The 16131-nt window shown below is 56.6% G+C and overlaps 2 protein-coding genes across 5 annotated transcripts; both read right to left on the minus strand.

Moving 5' to 3' along the window:
- Positions 1-110: 110 nt before the first annotated feature.
- Positions 111-6095, minus strand: TMEM208 (transmembrane protein 208). The gene is made up of 6 exons (XM_049804336.1): positions 6017-6095; positions 5838-5933; positions 5686-5745; positions 5367-5503; positions 1979-2063; positions 111-913 (listed from the first exon to the last, which is right to left on the minus strand). Exons 1-6 carry the CDS (start codon positions 6020-6022, stop codon positions 776-778), a joined length of 522 nt encoding a protein of 173 aa, XP_049660293.1. The 5' UTR covers positions 6023-6095; the 3' UTR covers positions 111-775.
- Positions 6030-16101, minus strand: ELMO3 (engulfment and cell motility 3). 4 transcript variants are annotated; one of them, XM_049804329.1, is made up of 21 exons: positions 15938-16100; positions 15826-15866; positions 15642-15714; positions 15515-15565; positions 14862-15031; positions 13891-13990; positions 13635-13786; positions 12750-12828; positions 12045-12095; positions 11556-11678; positions 11252-11383; positions 10882-10986; positions 10227-10335; positions 9861-9997; positions 9605-9768; positions 9358-9470; positions 8986-9090; positions 8577-8659; positions 8265-8345; positions 7855-8063; positions 6030-6117 (listed from the first exon to the last, which is right to left on the minus strand). In XM_049804329.1, exons 1-21 carry the CDS (start codon positions 16013-16015, stop codon positions 6066-6068), a joined length of 2208 nt encoding a protein of 735 aa, XP_049660286.1. In that variant the 5' UTR covers positions 16016-16100; the 3' UTR covers positions 6030-6065. The 4 variants fall into 4 exon arrangements, 3 of the variants coding, with proteins under 3 accessions (XP_049660286.1, XP_049660289.1, XP_049660287.1); XM_049804332.1 differs by having other exon boundaries at positions 6103-6121; XM_049804330.1 differs by lacking the exon at positions 6030-6117 and having other exon boundaries at positions 6852-8063; positions 15938-16099.
- Positions 16102-16131: the final 30 nt, after the last annotated feature.

Below are 16131 nucleotides of genomic sequence, written 5' to 3' on the forward strand. Positions count from 1 at the left end.
CCCCGAGCTGCTCCTGGTCTCTAACACAGTTGCAGCATTCCTCCAGCTGTGCCATGCCTAGGAGAGCCCTTTTTTTAAAAAAACAAAACAAACAAACAAAACACAAACCCCACAGACTTGGTTTTATATTCTTCTCGCCTTTCATGCCACTGAGCTCTCCCCCAAAGGTAGCACAGGCCAATTGGTGGCTCCAGAGAGCCCAGGCTCTATTCCAAAAGCTCCAAGGCTGGCTGCAAGCCCAGTTCACAGCACCCCCAGCTGCCCATGCTCCAGGTCTCGCAGGGCAGCTGCAGCCCCTTTGCAGCATGCAGATGCTCCGGCAGGCAGGGCAGCACAAAGCAAGCTTGGGAAGGAATAAGACCACTTTTCTTCGGGGATTTTGCTTCCCTCTGGGCCAGGTCTCCAAGAACACGCTGGTGTTTTTAACAGCTCCACTCTGCGAGCACCCCTGTGTGAAGACACTGCCAGCATGGCCAATTAGACTCTGCTCTTTAATATACTACTTCCAACGTTGCAATCCCCAACCTTGAACATGATACAGCACTGCTTTAAAAAGGTATTTACACACATCCCAGCATCACCCCCCTTGTCATGCCAACGAGCAAGGCCTCGACTGGCGCCAAGAACCAACCAAGGGAAGTCTCTTGCGGCCTTTCTAGCGGAATGGCAGCAATGACAGAGGGTAACATAGCTACTGCGGTGATTTCAGTCGCATCTCTGATGAAATAACAGCATGGAGATGAGAGACGGCATTAATCTATCTCCCCAGCCAGGGCTAGAAGCGCTTCATCTGGCGGCGTTCTTGTCGGCGTTGCTTCTTCTCGTTTGGTTCCTGACTGGCAGGCGAAGAGTCAGCTGTAAACCAGGGCCCCAGGATGTTCACCCACAGGAGGTAGAGAGCGCGCCCCGGAGCCTGCAAAACACGTGTGGCACAAACTCGGTCACTTTGGGGACAGCTCTGGCAGGGGTGGTGCAACAGTCTGGAGGGCTGGTCCTACCAAGGAAGCCTAAGGAGCTGGAATATGTTTACAGGCTGGATCAGGGGCATCACAGGATGCACGGAAATCAAAGGCAGTGGCAGGTGTCCAAAATAAATGGCCTGATTTTGTATGGTTTAGGAACTTGCATCTGTATACAGCACTTCAGCTTCATATATGGAAATCTCAGCATCAGGTCTGAATTACCCAGAAAGATCCAACTGCCCACATGTTCTGCCTCTCCCTCCTTCAGAAAACACACCCACATTTCTCTAAATGAAAACAAATGTGATCTGAATGATCTCCGGGGGATAGTCAAGAGTTCAGGCTGCCCTCTGCCAGGCCAGCTAGAAAGGAACTTGTGAGTAAGGACTGAAAGTAAGTCACTGAAAGTGACCGTAAGGTAACTTTCTATGCTCCCAAGATTGCCTTATATACCTTTGTGGGATATACTCAAAGCAACTGTGGGATTTTTTTAACTGGAGATTTTTTGTCCTTCTGCAAAAGCAGTTTTAGCTGGAGACACATGACAAATGTCTCTGGAGTAGAAAGAGTCTGGTGTGTTAAGGGGAAATCAAAGCCTACAGCGTTTGATCTACCAAGTGCCACAGTATCCAGCAGTTCCCAGCCTCAGTTTGTGCTGGTGAATGACTAAGAAAACCAAACAAGCAGCAGCACAGTCTGTTTGCCAGTCACAAAAAGGCTCTATATACAAAGATGGCTTTGATCTGCCTCATGTTTCTTGTTGCCCTTTCACAGGACCAGAGAAAAAGGCCAAGGCCAGCCTGGTTTTTGCATGGTTGACTCACAGGGATCAGGACTTCTTTCCCTTATACGGTCTCATTATTAACAAGATTTGACAGGGAGATTAAAAAATTTATCAGCAAACAGTTTTGGGCTGAAACAGGATGCCATGAAATTAAATAGATAACGTTCTCAGCTCTGAAGACAGGGAAAGACAAGGACAACATAGAGCAATGAAGAAAAACGCAGGAGCTTACCAAGAGCCAGAAGTACCACACATAGAGCGAGAAGCAGCTCAGCACTTGGACTATAGCTGTCAGCAGGATCACATCCTTGAGGTGCCTGAGGGAAGAAAAGCAAAACATTAACCTTCCATTCTAGCTCCCGAACACACCAGCTTCTCTGCCTCCACAGCCCATCTGCACCGCCTCCAGGGAGCGACCCTGCCTGGCCCAACCGAAGGACTGTCCCTGCAGCTATGTTTTGCCACACGTGGTAATCTAGAAGCGTCAGAGCAGTAAACAGAAAAAATAAATAAATCCGATGACTTAAAGAGCTAGGGTCCCTCTGAAAAGGGACATTGAGAAAGCTGAGGAATGCAGGGGGGTGGAAATCGGCAGCAAAACCACCACCCCCGCAGCCCGCAACAGCAGCCAGCACCCCCTGATTTGATACATACTGTGGCATAAAGTATAGCTGCTCACAGCTGGCTGCACTAAAGGGAAACATGAATCTTCTCTGTGCCATTTCACAGGCTGACAGACACACTCAGGGTCACCAAAGGGCTGGGGTGCTACAAGGACAAGCACACCATCACCCACAAGCGGAGCTACAGCAACAGACGGCTTCGGCTCCCCCTCCCCTCCCGCTTATCCGACTCCTTCTTCCACGCCAGCCTGAGGCAGAGCTGAGAGCAGCTACACAGGAGAACAAGCTGCCCACACCTCCACCACCACCCAGGGTGGGGGGGGGGGACGGACCTGACACCCAAGAGAGGTAAACAGGTATTAGTTTTTCCAACACAAGCCACAGGGAGTGCCATGATAGTTAGAAAAATGCCAGCTCCTTCGCTCCCATTAAATCATCATCTGCTGGAGTAAGAAACCCTCAAGTCACATCCAAGAATGAAGTCAAGAAAACAAAGGCAAAGGTAATGAAATAGCTCATCTAGTTCTCAGCAGCACAGCACAAAGCAAGGTGATGTTAGGTATTCATCACCAGAAACAACTAGTTCAGGCTGGGACACCGTCATCAACTTGAGATGCTGCAGAATCCAGCAAAGGCTCTATGATGGGATGCTGAGGTTCAGAAATCTCATGCATCACCAGCGGCCCCAGAGGGGTCACAGCAGCGCTCCCACCAAACCCAGCTCTCCCAGGGACCAGCAAGCTCAGCTTTCCTCAACCCCAAAACAACACACAGCATCTGTTTCAGTTACAGACAGCACAAGGGAAACACCATCAAATCTGCAGCGTTCCAGAAGCAGCTCCAGAACAGCACATGTTAATCAGTTGTGGCATGCTCAGCTGAGAGGCAGGAAAACATCCACTGCTTTCTGAAAGTAACCTTTAGCCTAGAGTGGTTCCCTGATCCCCAGAGAGGTAATTTAGAGCATTTCAGGTAATTTAGAGCACTTCACCCGAGAAACGGAGGAGCACCAAGTGTTTGTTAACACTTTGTGTTCACGTATCAATGGGGTTAAACTAATGAAACTTGCACTCTTACGGCTGAGGGCTCTGCACAGGCTCAGGTACAAAGGTACAGGGTAAGGATGAGAACTTCAGCTCTGCAGGTTTTGCTTTTACAGCTCTGCCTTCAAGCTGCACTGTGTTTTGTACAGCCTGTGCCTCCGACAAGCATCAATTAATTCTGGTGTATTGCTGAGGCAAAAAAGCCGCAGAGGCCTGGTACCAAGGGAAGTACTATGTCTGCAAGTGGGCTGCAGCGGCACTACAACTGCGCCTGGCACCTTTTCACAGCAGGTAACAGGATCCTTCTGCTAACTCCTGTCAGTCATTTCCCCCGAGAGCACCATCACACACATGCATGGGGCAGTTACTGGGGCATTCGCTCTGCCTCGGTGCCTTACACATCTCCCAGAGGCGTCTCCCACAACTAGGACAATACCTCAGATGACATCAAACTTCTGTATTTTCCTTACTCAACTGTCCCATGTTGTGTTTCACAAAAAATGTTTCCAAAATATTTCATGCTTCTACTCAGGAGAGCCAAAACAGTGTAAAATGGGAGAAAAACCCTCGGCTGACCAGCAGGAAAAGAATTCACTATAGGATGAACAGGGTGTAAAGCACCTGGCTCACAAATCACGCTAGAAATAATTTCCTCTCTTCCTGGCTACCTCGTCCCTTGGCTGAGTCTCTTACACTGCATGCCTGAGTCACTCTGGCTGCAGGTAGCAAATTCACTACTCCACTAACAAACACATAAGATGAAAGCTCATCCTGTGCAGACAGCAGGTTCTGTGCTGCACAAGTCGGTCTACTGGCTGATAACATCCCCAGGCATCTACTGGCTACAGAAATAGAATTTGTAACAACAACAAAAAAAAATATAAATCAATACACAGCCCTTCCCACACAAGAATGCTTGACACAATGCAGAGGGCTCTGCCGGAAACAAAGCCGCACTGTGTTTCTTCAAAAGCCTGGCAGCAAGTGAAAGATGGTGATAAACCTTAAATTGTTGGCCAAGGGCATCGGAAGGAAAGGGCCAACAACTCCAGGTACCTTGCCGAGCACACACTGAAGAACCCCAGCAAAAGCTGGACCAACAGACAGAGGCTGAGGGCAGGGAGGACAGAGAACAAAGCATGACCTGTCCACGACTGCCCAGCAGTTTTCTGTAACTAGCTTGAGCCTCGCTGTTGGAAAAGACAAACCTAGAAGATATTTCTGCTGTTCTGGTACTGTTGTCGCCTTATTTTATTTAACAGTGCTTTGCAGGAATTATTGTTGCGTGCTCCTTGACCAAGGAAAAGAGAGTTACAGCAGCACCAAGAACACTGGACAGGCAAACACTTGGTGCTGTCTGCAGACAGACAGACATGAGGAATGCACGAGCACAAGGAGCAGAAAAGGCTGAGGAGGTGAGAGGAGCTGCCTAAGACAGAAGGGATGTTTTTAGTGCGTAGAACAGTTCAAGACGTGGCCAGTCTGCAGCCAGGATGGGGTAACTGGCAGTGCACGCCCTTCTGCTCTGTTAAGCGCTACCTGCAGTGCTGGTTTAAAAAGAAAATACATCTCTGCATGTGGCAGAAGCACACACACGATCAGCGCTGTCTCTTTGATGAAAGACAAAGAGTGCTACAGCTGCTCCAGCCAAACTGTTTGGGATCTCCTACCTGTGTACCTCAGCCCTAAGGAGTGACCGTCCCAGGCTGACGTACCCACGCAGCAGCTCGTGACTAGTGCACGCCAGGCCAAGCATTCAGGTAACAAGGACAGTTTAGGTACATTCTCGGAAAAAACGGCTACAGGCTTCCAGCTCCTCTCGTGCCTGTGTCAGGGGGCAATCGGAGGTGGGAGCTGAGGCCCAGCCTTCTCCCTCGGGGCCTCTCCTGGCTCTGCGTGCACGCTCAGGCAGCAGGTCCTGCTCACCTGGACTCGTGCGGGTGTGGACACTCACTCTGCCATCCCCTGCTCCATATTCAGGTCAATTCCGCCGTCGGCAAGGCTGCCATCTTCCGCAAAAGACGGCTTTGCCATGGAGTTCATGGAGCGGTAGCTGGTGCCGTAGACCACCGAGCTGAAGACGAATGCTAGCTGCAACAAGAAAACGGCTGTCAGCCACAAAAGCCACGACCTCCGGGGCAGGGCGACAGGGGCCTGGTGGCTTCGCCCGTCGCGGCAACCAGGAAAGGAGCCGGCTTTCTGCCAGGCCAGGCCCAGCCCCCGGCCCCCCTCGCCGGGGCCCTGCCCGCAGCAGCAGCCGGCCGGGCGCTCACCCACGTCCAGGCAGAGGCGGCGGGGTAGAAGATCACCAGGTTCACCACGGCGTAGAGGACCTGCGGAGAGAGCACGGCACGGCTGTCGGCCCGGGGCTCGGCCCTCCCCACCGGCCCCATGCCCCGCCGGGGCCCTCCCCGGCCGCACTCACGGAGGCCCCCAGGATGATGCGGAGGTAGAAGCGCAGCGTCTCCCGATTCTCCTCGAAGATTTGCTTCTTGCCCTTGGTACCCGCCTTCCCCTTGGGCTGCGGAGCCAAGAGAGGCGGTCAGCGGCCTCGCTCGCCCGCCGAGCCCCCGGCCCCACCGAGCCCCCGGCCCCGCCACTCACCGCCATGGCCGCGCCGGCTCCACGCTCCGCTTCCGGCCCACACCGGAAGTCACCCTCCCCCGGAAGTGGCGTGGCCGCGCTTGGTACCTGGCAGCCAAGGCCTACCTCGGGGAGGCGGGGAAGGAAGGTCTTAGTTCCCGCAGGTCTCTCCCTCTCCCTCGGGTTCCCGGCCCCAGGGGACTCTGAGGCCTTTTCCCTGGCCCCACAGTGCAGCCCGTGGGTTTGGGGTGCCCGTGCCTGCCCTCCCCCGCCCTACAGCCCCTTGGCCCACCTGTGCCCATCACCTCCCCTTGGCTCTTAGGAGAAGGTTACCTGCACAGCCATCAAAAGGCTGACCTGAAGCCGAGCAAGCCGCATTGCTCTCACCTCAGTAGCTCCGCCAGCTCCTAGGAGGTGGTTCAGGGCATGGGGCGAGAGCCGGGGCTGCAGACAGAGCCTGCCTTCCCCAGCCTCATCTTTCCTTGTGACAGCCTCTTTACAGCCGAGACACTGCTCTCTGAGCTTCAAGGCTAAGGTACGGGCCCGCTTGCAGGAGCTGAGCCCATCCAACCTGTTACCAGGACCACCTGCAGTGCTCCTAAGCCTTCCTAGGCTGGAAACGGCCTTAGCTGTAGCCCCATGGCCGCCCTCCTTAGAGGTGACTAGACTCCGTGCCTGCTCCTCGAGAGCAGGAACAAAATCTTCATGCTGGCCATCCTCCAGGCTTCTTCATGCTCTGTGCCACGGCTCCCACAGTGCCACAGCACCATCCCAGTTTTTGCCTGCTTTGGCACTTTTTTGCCCTGCAGTCAGCCTGACACCTTCCCCAAGCTTTTGGAAAGGACACAGCCCTGAGTTCTCCACAAGTGGTTTATTGTCCCAGTACATGGGAGGCAGAGGCACAGTCGGAGCCCTGGCGACCTGCAGCTGCAGTTGTTACCGCAACACCCCTAGGAGAAGCTGTAGGCACGAGGAGGTGGGGGCACAGGGGTGGGAGTTGTGGGGGCCAGGGAGGAGGTAGCTTGTCATCGTGCAGTAGTGCAGCAACATGGCTGAAGTGTGCAAGTACCCGCCTGGGGCGGGGTAAGGCACCAGGATTGGCACGAGCGTTGGGCAGCAAGGGCAGACCGGGGGTCTCCTCCTCACACCAGGCATGGCAGCAGCAAGCCCCTGCCCAGCTGAAATGGTGTTGAGAGAGCGAGGGTTTGGACCCTAAACACCCCCCACCCCCCACTTCCAGGAGTGGGAGCACAGAGGGCTCTGCAGAAAAGTGTTTCAGTGCAGGATGGGCTAGGCAGGCACACCGTGCTCTGGAGATGCCGTCTGCTCGCCAAACCGAGTGGAAAGGGGTGTTTTATCCTTTTTTTAACCACTTTCTTGTCGAGAAAGGATCCCCTATGCTGACAGGGAGAGCCAGGCAGTGTGGATTCGTACCTTTGTAGTGCTGCCCCTCCCCTCCAGCTGTCCCAGGGCTGCCTGTACCTTTATTCCTGCCCGTATCCTTGCCCTCTCTGCCCAAAGCCTGGCTGTGGTGCGGGGGGGTCAGCCCCACCACAGAGGGGTTTGGCTGTCTGGAAAGTATTTTGTCTTGCCTGCCCATGGCAGGGGAGCAAAGCAACTGGGTCACCCCCCCTCGAACAGGAGCCTGACGCTTGGTGGCTCAGCCCCGTGCTCTCGCAGGAGGGCAGGACACAGGCAAGGAAGGGTGGGCGGTTTGCCCCGGGATGGGCAAGGTGTGGGCAGCCCAAGCCCAAGCCCCCAGCCAGCACCTGGGGGCAGGAGATGGAGGACAGAGCCTAGAGGAAGGGGTTTGATTTTGGGGGGTGTCAGGGGACAACGGGGCACAGGGAGGAACTCACTGCTCTGCGTGGCTGAAGTCGTAGCAGAAGTTTAAGTTGCTGGGGGGCTTTGGGACAGGAGGGGGTGTGTCAGGAATGCTGATGTTCTCCAGGTCCAGGAGCCGCAGCTTGAGCTCCATGGACAGTAGGACGTCAAGGTCCGTCTGCATTCGCTCGCTCGTCATCTCCTTGCCCAGGAGCACGTTCAGCCCATCAGTCCAGAGGCAGAACTGGGGAAACGGAGCACGAGTGACTCTGGCACCAGCCTGGGACAGCCGGAGAGCCCACCTCTCCCCCCACTGCAGCTCCCACTGCAGGGAAGCCCAGGAGGCTGGGCTGGGAGGGCACACACGACTCCCTTCCCCGTCTGGTGTCCCCTGGCAAGGACATCTGGCCGCAGTGTGCCTCCCCAGCAGGCCCTCGGAGCTCACCTCGTACCGGGTGGGGGCAATGAAGTTGAGGCAGTATTCCTCCACGTCATACACGATGGAGAAGGCCAGCTCCAGGACATCCTGCGGGGACAGTGCAGGGATTAGCCAGCTTCTCGGCTGGACTCTTCCCAGCCCCGGTGGGGTTCAGAGCAGGAGCTGCCTCTCAGCCTCTTCCTCTGCTCTCTGGGAGACCCAAAAGGTCTCAAGCCACTTGAAAAACCTGCCACCATCTACCCACCACCAAAAACCATCGGCAGTTGGGGAGGGGAGCATGCTGGGCCCCCTGTGTGAGGCAGGGTGGGAGATGCTGACCTTGTTCTGCTTCCCGGAGCTCTTCTCCTTTGTGTGCGGACACTCCTTCCCCATGAGCAGCATCTTCATATCTGCCACAGGAACTGGGGCAAGCAGAGGAGCTGTGAGTGACCGTTCTCCTCTCCTCTCCCCCAGGTCCCCGGCGCTCAGAGGCCAACAGAGCCAGAGCATGGGGGCTCACAACCATCTGCAACTCGGGGGCTGGGGGGCTCGAGCCGCTCTGCAGCACCCTTTGGAGAGCCAGCCCGCCCCAGCCTGAACTCCCACAGCTCCCAGTCCCACACTACCAGCGGGCACTGGGCCAGGCACATGGGCAATTCCAACCTTAAGACATCCCCAGCACATCACAGTGCGGGTGGGCAGAGAGCTCCCCTCCCTCCTTCCCACCTTCTTTTTCTCCATCACCTACTTTTCTCTGGCAGGCTTTCGATGGGGGGAGAGTCCACCCCCTCCTCCACGTCCCCATAGTGCAGCACCTTGTGGTTGGGTGACAGGCGGCAGTACCAGAGCTTGTCTGCAGCAGAAGGGCTGTTGGGAAATGCTCAGCCTCTCCCCCCCCAGCTGAGGTCCCCATCCCCGGGTAGACGGAGCTGTTCCCTCATCAGCACACCCCACTTTTGGTCCCACCCCGTGGGTTAGCCCACACCAGCCGTCCAGGGAGCCGGGCACGCTACTCCCCACAGATTAATTGCAACTTCTTCCCAGTGGCAGGGGACATGGGGACAAGCCTCTGCCCCCCACTCCCGGGACCCCCACCCAGGAGCAGAGGGCTGGCACTCACCCTGCCTGCGGCGGCTGCTGATCTTGCGGAAGAGGGTGCCCTCGCAGAGGTGCAGCAGGCGCTGCTGTCGGATCAGCTCCAGGAGCTCCGGCTTCAGCCTCTCACGCAACTCCCTGGGGTGAAAGCCAGCAGAAGAGGAGCACGGCCACTTCAACTGGTGTTCGCTGACCTCCCCAGCCCCACGGTGTTTCCTCCACCACCACGGCCCCCCACCACAGCGCCGGCTCCCTGCCTGCAGCCCACTCACAGCACAGGCACAGCCAGCGTCTCCTCCTGGTGCAGCCGCTCTGTCTGCCGCAGCTTCAGGATCTCGCTGTAGTTCAACGCGTTCACTCTAGTCTTGAATAGCTCCAGGGAGGTGGGCTTGAGGGACAGGGTCCTGGTGATCTGCTCCCGCACCACCTGCAGTACCTGTGGGGCCCAGGACATCACCTCTGGTCTGGTGACGCTCCCCAGAGCCTCTGAATTTGTGCACAGCCTGTGGCCCCAGCGTCCCTTCACACCTTGTCAAAGTCCTCCTGGGTAGCACGCATCTCCTTCCAGGTCTTGTTCACCAGCTGGATGCAGATGCAGAAGAGCTCTTCAAAGAAATGATCCTGCCCGAAGAACATAGGGTAAAAGGCCTGAGCCGTCTCCGAGCCTGCAGTGAGAAGGACAAATGATGCCAGACTCCCCAGTTTTTCCAGGGGATTTCAGTGTCCAGGAGAACCAGGACATTTCCTAGCCCTCCCTCCCTTTCCCCTGTTGTCAGCCACGCCAGAGCCTGGAGGCCCCACATACGCAGCGCCCTGCCCTGGCAGCTTGTCCCCACTCCTGCCAGCTGGCAGGCAGCAGGGCAGGGAGATGGACAAGCTGGAGCACACACATACACGGCTCTCCAACGTGCAGGATCTCGCAGAGGATCAGGGTGAGCTGGATGCTGCTTCGAGCGAAAGGACATTCATGTTTGTCTTCCCGGCTGCTGTTCTCGAGGACAAACTGGAGGAGAGGGCCATTGCCTCGTGTTACACGGGCCATGGAGTTGGAGAGCTGCCCAAACGGTGGGGATCAGACATCCCACGCTCCTCCTGAACTTCCTAGTCAAGCTGTCCCCCCAGGTTAAGCCATCCTCAACAGAAGTAGTTAGCTCTCCCCAAAAACCAGCCCCAGCCTCTTCCTTCCCCTGCCACAGTGTGGGAACTGATCAGAGGCAAAGCAGTTGGGAACGTAGCTAATGCCCTGCAGCCACTGGCTGGTTTTGCCCAAGTTGCCCTGGTCTGCTCAGATGTGAACGAGGCCTGGAAATCAAGCTGTGAGCAAAACACTAGAAATTATGGGGACCCTTCAGTGCCACCGGCCTCAAATGGCTGCTTCTACCAACAGGGAGGACTCAGCTCCACCTGAAAAGGTGCACCAGTAGGATACCTGCCCCAAAGGGACATCCTCGCCTGGGTTTGGCTGAGGACAGGTCACAGGGAAAGGAAAAGAAGATGGAGATCCACCAGCACCTCTCTGCCAGGGAGTTCTCTGGGAGAGTGCACGCACCCTGCTATAGGCGTTGGGGGTGTGCCTGGAGAAATACACCATGTTGTCGAGGGCGAGCAGTCCTGGCGGGGCACGGCGGAGGTCCTCCGCTGGGTTGCTGTTGTTCTAGGAGGACACAAAAGGATGCAATTTTGCAGCTGCTGCTTTCTTGTCCAAGCAGCAGAGTCCTCCCAAAGCAGCCATGGGGTTTGCCTTTTGAGTCCCAGCAGCTCTGCAGCACTTGCTGTTTGGGAGTACCGAGGGAGCAGAGGGAGGTACTGCATGGTGGCCCAGCAGCATCAACAGGGACACCAGGCTTAGGGAAGCCATCAGAAGGTGCTGCCGAGGCCGGCTGGCGGAGCAAGCATGGGGCTTGCAGCGGGGGACGCACCATGAAGCCCAGCTTGCGGAACTCCTTGGCGCACAGGGAGCGCCGGCGCTCGGTGCTGAAGTTGCTGCCAGGTGCCTCGCTCTCCGACTCAAAGGCAGTTTGGCGCAGCGACTGGAGGAGCTCCCGCTGTTCCTGGAAGGAGAGTGGAGATGCTGGTGAGGCCCACGCAAGCAGGTTCTCCCAGGACAAACTGAAATTTTGAAATCAAATGTGCCGGGTTCACCCAAAGGTGAACCTTCACCTGTCTCTACTTCTACAGGTGGAAGAGACCAGGACCAGACTTGCAAGGAGAGCACTCCCAGACCTGTGAGTAGGGATCCATGGAGGTCCTCATGCGACGCTCACACAGGTTGAGGCTGACAGACTGCAGCACGTACAGATAATGGGCCATCTCATCCCCCAGCGGCTCGGAGCTGTGGATGATGTTCTACAGGAGACTGCTAGTGAGAAGGTTCCCCCAGGCTGCTGCTCCCAGTTCCTCCAAACCCAGGGCCCAATGGCAGCCAAAGCCCAACAGGTCCTGCTGCTCAAAGAGGCATTAGGAAGCAGGCAGTTCCCCTCAGGGTTGGGCGAGAGCTGGGTGCACTGAACTGCAGGCAGCCAGGGGTGCAACCCTGGGCATGTGGGTGCCAGTGAGGCAGCACCCACAGGAGGCATCACGGAAGGGATGCAGGACACACAGGCAACCCAGCCAGGCACCGTCACCAAAGGCTGGGGCTGAGGGGACGGGGGCTGGGGAGGAACGACAGAGGACGAAGCACAGAGCAGACCCTTGACGAACCCAGCTCCTCACCTTGTGGATAAACTGCCTGATGTTCTTCTCCCTCAGGTAGTCCATCATGTCCTAGGAAGGGAAGTGGTTGTGAGACATTCTCCAGCTCCACACACCACTCACCCAAAAAAGCCTGTGTTCCCTTTGCAGCCCACCATCCTCGCTAAGCTTGGCTTGGGGCCATAGGCAGGGTGGAGACAAAAAGGAATGGGCAGTCTCAGGAGTGACACCAGTGAGCAGGAGACCTGCCCCCAGCTTCCACTGCCCTAGCCCACCTCAGGGGTGCTCAAACGGATCCTGCCCCACCAGGCTGCCAGGACAGGTTGTGTCAGTTAAGAAGAAGCAGAGTCAGGAGGCCGACTTTAAACATCTCCAGGCACCTCTCACAGCCCCGGCATCCCAGAGAACACAAACACTGCAGTGGAGGACTCAGCTGCCCAAGATCCCATCACAGGGGGCCCAGCCATGATGGCCCAGACGTGCCAGGTGCTGGGTCTGGGCCATCACGGTCACTGTGCCGCCACCAGCCATAGTACTTCTCCTGTCATTTGAGATCTTGCATCCCCCCACCCCCCCAAAAACTACTCCAAGGGGTGTGAGACAGCAGAGGCCTCTTGGCAGAGCACCCCTGTGACAGGGGCACTGTGGTACTTGGATCTGCAATGCCCAGCACCCTGCCATCAGCCGGTCTTGCCTACTGCCCGCAGGCAGAGAACAGCCCCTTACCCGCCGCTCAGCATCAGTCGCAGCCAGCAGCAGCGCAATGAGCAGGGCCATCGCCTTCAGCTGCAGCTGGGCATTTGTCCTGCAGAAGGAGGAGGATGAGGATGGGGAGAGTCACCAGCTTTGAGGATGGTCTTGCCTTCCCCAAGGCAGAGTCTTCTCCCCACTTCACTGCTGGACCCCACTGCATGGAGCTGGAGGACCCAGAGAGGCCAGAGCCATGAGTGAGCAGCTGCTGACAGCAGGGCCAGGGGTGAGATGGTCCCCACAGCTGTGACTGCAGGGCACTCATGGATGGATCAGACATTGCTCTGCACACACTCACGGGTGCAGCATTTTGGAGCTGCAGGAGAACCCAGGGTGAAGAGCAGACTCCTGTCTGGCAAGAGCCCTGGGCATGAGCCCCTCCATTTTCAAGAAAGAAAAACCTCCAAACTGAAGAGAGTGGTATGAGGAAGATGAGGGAACGAAGAACCCACCTTAGCTGAGGGATTTAACAAACTCCATTTGTTCATTACAGTACCACCACCCCAAGTTGTAAGGAACATACTATTATTGCTCCTAAATATACCAGGGAAAGGGAAGGGAAAGGGAAGAGCCAACACCAGAAAAAATTCCGGTCAGCTAAAGAACCAAGATATTGGAATGAAACAGGCCATGAATGAACACATGAAGGAATCTGACCTGGAAACAGGATGGTTTCCAGGATAGTCCACCCCTCCCCCAGCATCAGGGACAGAACAGGCTGATCTCCCACAAGTTGTTTAGGAAGGCACAATACAATCTCGTGCCAGGGATAGTCAGCAAGACCCAGAGAAATGCCCCCCATCGCCTCATCCCCACCAGCCTTGGGATGTGGGCGAACGGTGCTCCGGCCTCTCAACTTACACCTGCAAGTGGGTGAGAAGACGATCCAGCGTCACTTCTTTTTTAACTAGCTCAAAGAGGAGGCGACTGGTAGGCACCATGTTCTCCAAGATAGACAAGGAGAGCTGCTGCACAGATGCATCCACCGCGTTCATATTGACATAACTCACTATCTATGAGACACAAAACCATCCGTCGACAGCAGGCTGAGCCTGGGTGATGAGGGCAACAAGGAATTCCAAGGGCACAGGCTGTGGATACTGCAGAAGGCGCTTACCTTCTTGATGAAGGCTGCACTAAGAGTCTCCCAGGAAACAAAATCATGCTCCATCAGCTCCATGAAGGCCTTCAGGGTGTGAGCTAGCATCTCCCCTGTACTGGAGGGACAGATAAGCAAACGCATTGAGAATGGCTCCAGATACCCCACAGTCACCACTGTAAGACAGGAGTACAGTTGCACATTGGTGGGTACGTTAGAAACGGCTAAAGAAGCAGAGAGCAGTGAGCAGAAGAAGAAAGGAAAAAGAGACTGTTGGGTAAGAAATCAGACCCTCACTTAGTCATCCCAGGAAGTTGAGGCAGGGAAGTTCAACAGTTTGTGGAAAGCTGCATTACCACGGTACAAAGACCACTGCAGACAAGCCCTCAGGAAAGCCAAGCCACCCCAAATCCCTCCCTCTACTTCCAAGAAACACACACTGTGTGGTTTTAGGCTCCACATCCTCTGTGAGATAGGAGCTCAGAGGAGATGCACCATCACATCCTGAAAAAGTTGAGTAGGCACTAGTATTTGGCAACCGGGGTTTTCTCGAGCTGCCTGCAGATCTCTCGCAACTAAAACCTCAGGGCAGGGGGATTATTTGGGGTGGCAGGAATGAGCAGCAGCAGAAGCTAGGCTCATCACAGGACATTTCCTGGTAGCAAAACCCATGAGGCTGCAGGTGACCCAGCCAGCGAAGGGATAGGAGGTTCAAGTCTGGGCACATTCATGAGGAATCAAGACCACAGACCCATGGGGACCTTCCCCTGGCTGCCAGTGTGGGGGGACACAGCCACATACCTGCAGGTAAGGCGCCTGCAGAGCCAAGTGCCCCGCCACCAGCACTGCCCTTCATGCCACAGCACAGGGATCAACAAGCCAGGAACGTGAACAGAGTCCATGCCAACGCCCAGCTGAGAGCTCAGGCAGCATTAGCAAGGGAGAAGAAAAGTCAAGAACTGCAAAGGAAGTCCTCTCCTGTTACTCACTCATTCCCTTCTTCCACAATATAGAAGATTTGTTTCAAGCCATTCCTGTTGATGAACTCCTGAGCAAAGGTAACGTCTTGGGAGAGGCTTGCAAGCTTCTTCAGTGAGTCAGTCTTCACATCTGAGTTGTTGCTCTGGATCCCGCTGTACAACTGCTCTGCTTCTTGGTCCTACCAGGAAGGAAAGAATCAAGCCAAAGGGGCTCATCGAAAGACAGCGAGAAGCTTGGAGAAGGCTGGAAGAGCTTAAGCACAAGTTTTGGAAGAAGGCTCAGGCTAGAGCAGCCCTGGTGAGGAGCTGGACCGAGAGACAAAGCCACCAGAGCAGAGACCAGGAGGAGCTGAGGAAGGAGGTCAAGCTGGTGTGACGCTAAGAACGCTTGATGAGTTGGCCCACGCGTCCAAAGCATCTCGAGATGACTTAGTTTCTCTTCAAACTCCCCCGAGCTCTGCCGAGGGAGAATGAAGGTCGAGACAGGTCTCCTCCCCGCGTTATTTCTGCTGGGTCTGAGGCACCGAGAGGAGCCGTCGTGAGCCAGAAGTCACGCAGCGAGGCGGCGGCAAAGGGCTTGGAGCACCGCATCGCCCCATTGCAGCGGGACATCCCACCGCAGCAAGCGGCGGAGAAGGAGACAGGGGGACGGAGGGATGTACCGGGGAGGTGGTCAGCCGTAAGATGCTCCCGTTCTTGATCTCCCCGCGGTTCTGCAAGGAGAAAGCGACCAGTGAGCCGGTGAGGGCCACGCCGGCAGGTCCGGGGGGAGCTCGGGGGGCACCTCACCGACTCGGTGATGTAGGTCTGCCGCCCGTCCGCGTACTGCAGGGCGTAGCGCTCGGCGTTGGGCAGGCTCCACCTGCGGCGACGGGCGGCCGGTCACAGCGCCGTACGGCTAGCGCCGGTGGCCGCCGGGCCAGGCAGCAGCCCGGCGGCGGGCTGTCAGGGCTGACCCGGGGGCTGTACTCACGCGTCGCAGACGTCCTTGAGCACCGAGGCGAGGGGCTTGGTCTGCAAGCGAGAGGGCGGCCGTCAGCTGGGCTGCGGGGTCGGGGGAAGGTTCGGGGGGTGCCGGGCGGTACCTGCTGGAGCTCGATGAGCTGCGGGATGGCTCCCACCATCTGGATGGCGATCTTCACCACGTCCTTGGGCGGCGGCATGGCTCCCGCGGCGGCACCGTCCCCGCTCCACACGGCTCCCCGCCCCGCCCGCGCCGCAGTTCCGGGTCGCCGCCACCGCCTCCCCGCCTCCCGCACGGCCCCCGCCGCCGCCGCCG

Source organism: Accipiter gentilis, chromosome 7 (genome assembly GCF_929443795.1).
Source record: "Accipiter gentilis chromosome 7, bAccGen1.1, whole genome shotgun sequence".
Lineage (NCBI taxonomy): Eukaryota > Metazoa > Chordata > Aves > Accipitriformes > Accipitridae > Astur > Astur gentilis.

Bases quoted from the DNA above. Each gene is read 5' to 3' on its own strand.
- ELMO3 (XM_049804329.1), bottom strand. From the start codon at position 16,015: ATGCCGCCGCCCAAGGACGTGGTGAAGATCGCCATCCAGATGGTGGGA. The intron at 15,715-15,825 runs GTGAGTACAGCC...CCGTCGCCGCAG, and splicing joins CTCAAGGACGTCTGCGACGC to GTGGAGCCTGCCCAACGCCG. The intron at 12,096-12,749 runs GTAAGGGGCTGT...TTCCCTTCCTAG, and splicing joins CGACTGATGCTGAGCGGCGG to GACATGATGGACTACCTGAG.
- TMEM208 (XM_049804336.1), bottom strand. The intron at 5,504-5,685 runs GTGAGCGCCCGG...TTCTTGTTGCAG, and splicing joins CCGCCTCTGCCTGGACGTGG to CTAGCATTCGTCTTCAGCTC. The intron at 914-1,978 runs GTAAGCTCCTGC...CGTGTTTTGCAG, and splicing joins TGTGGTACTTCTGGCTCTTG to GCTCCGGGGCGCGCTCTCTA.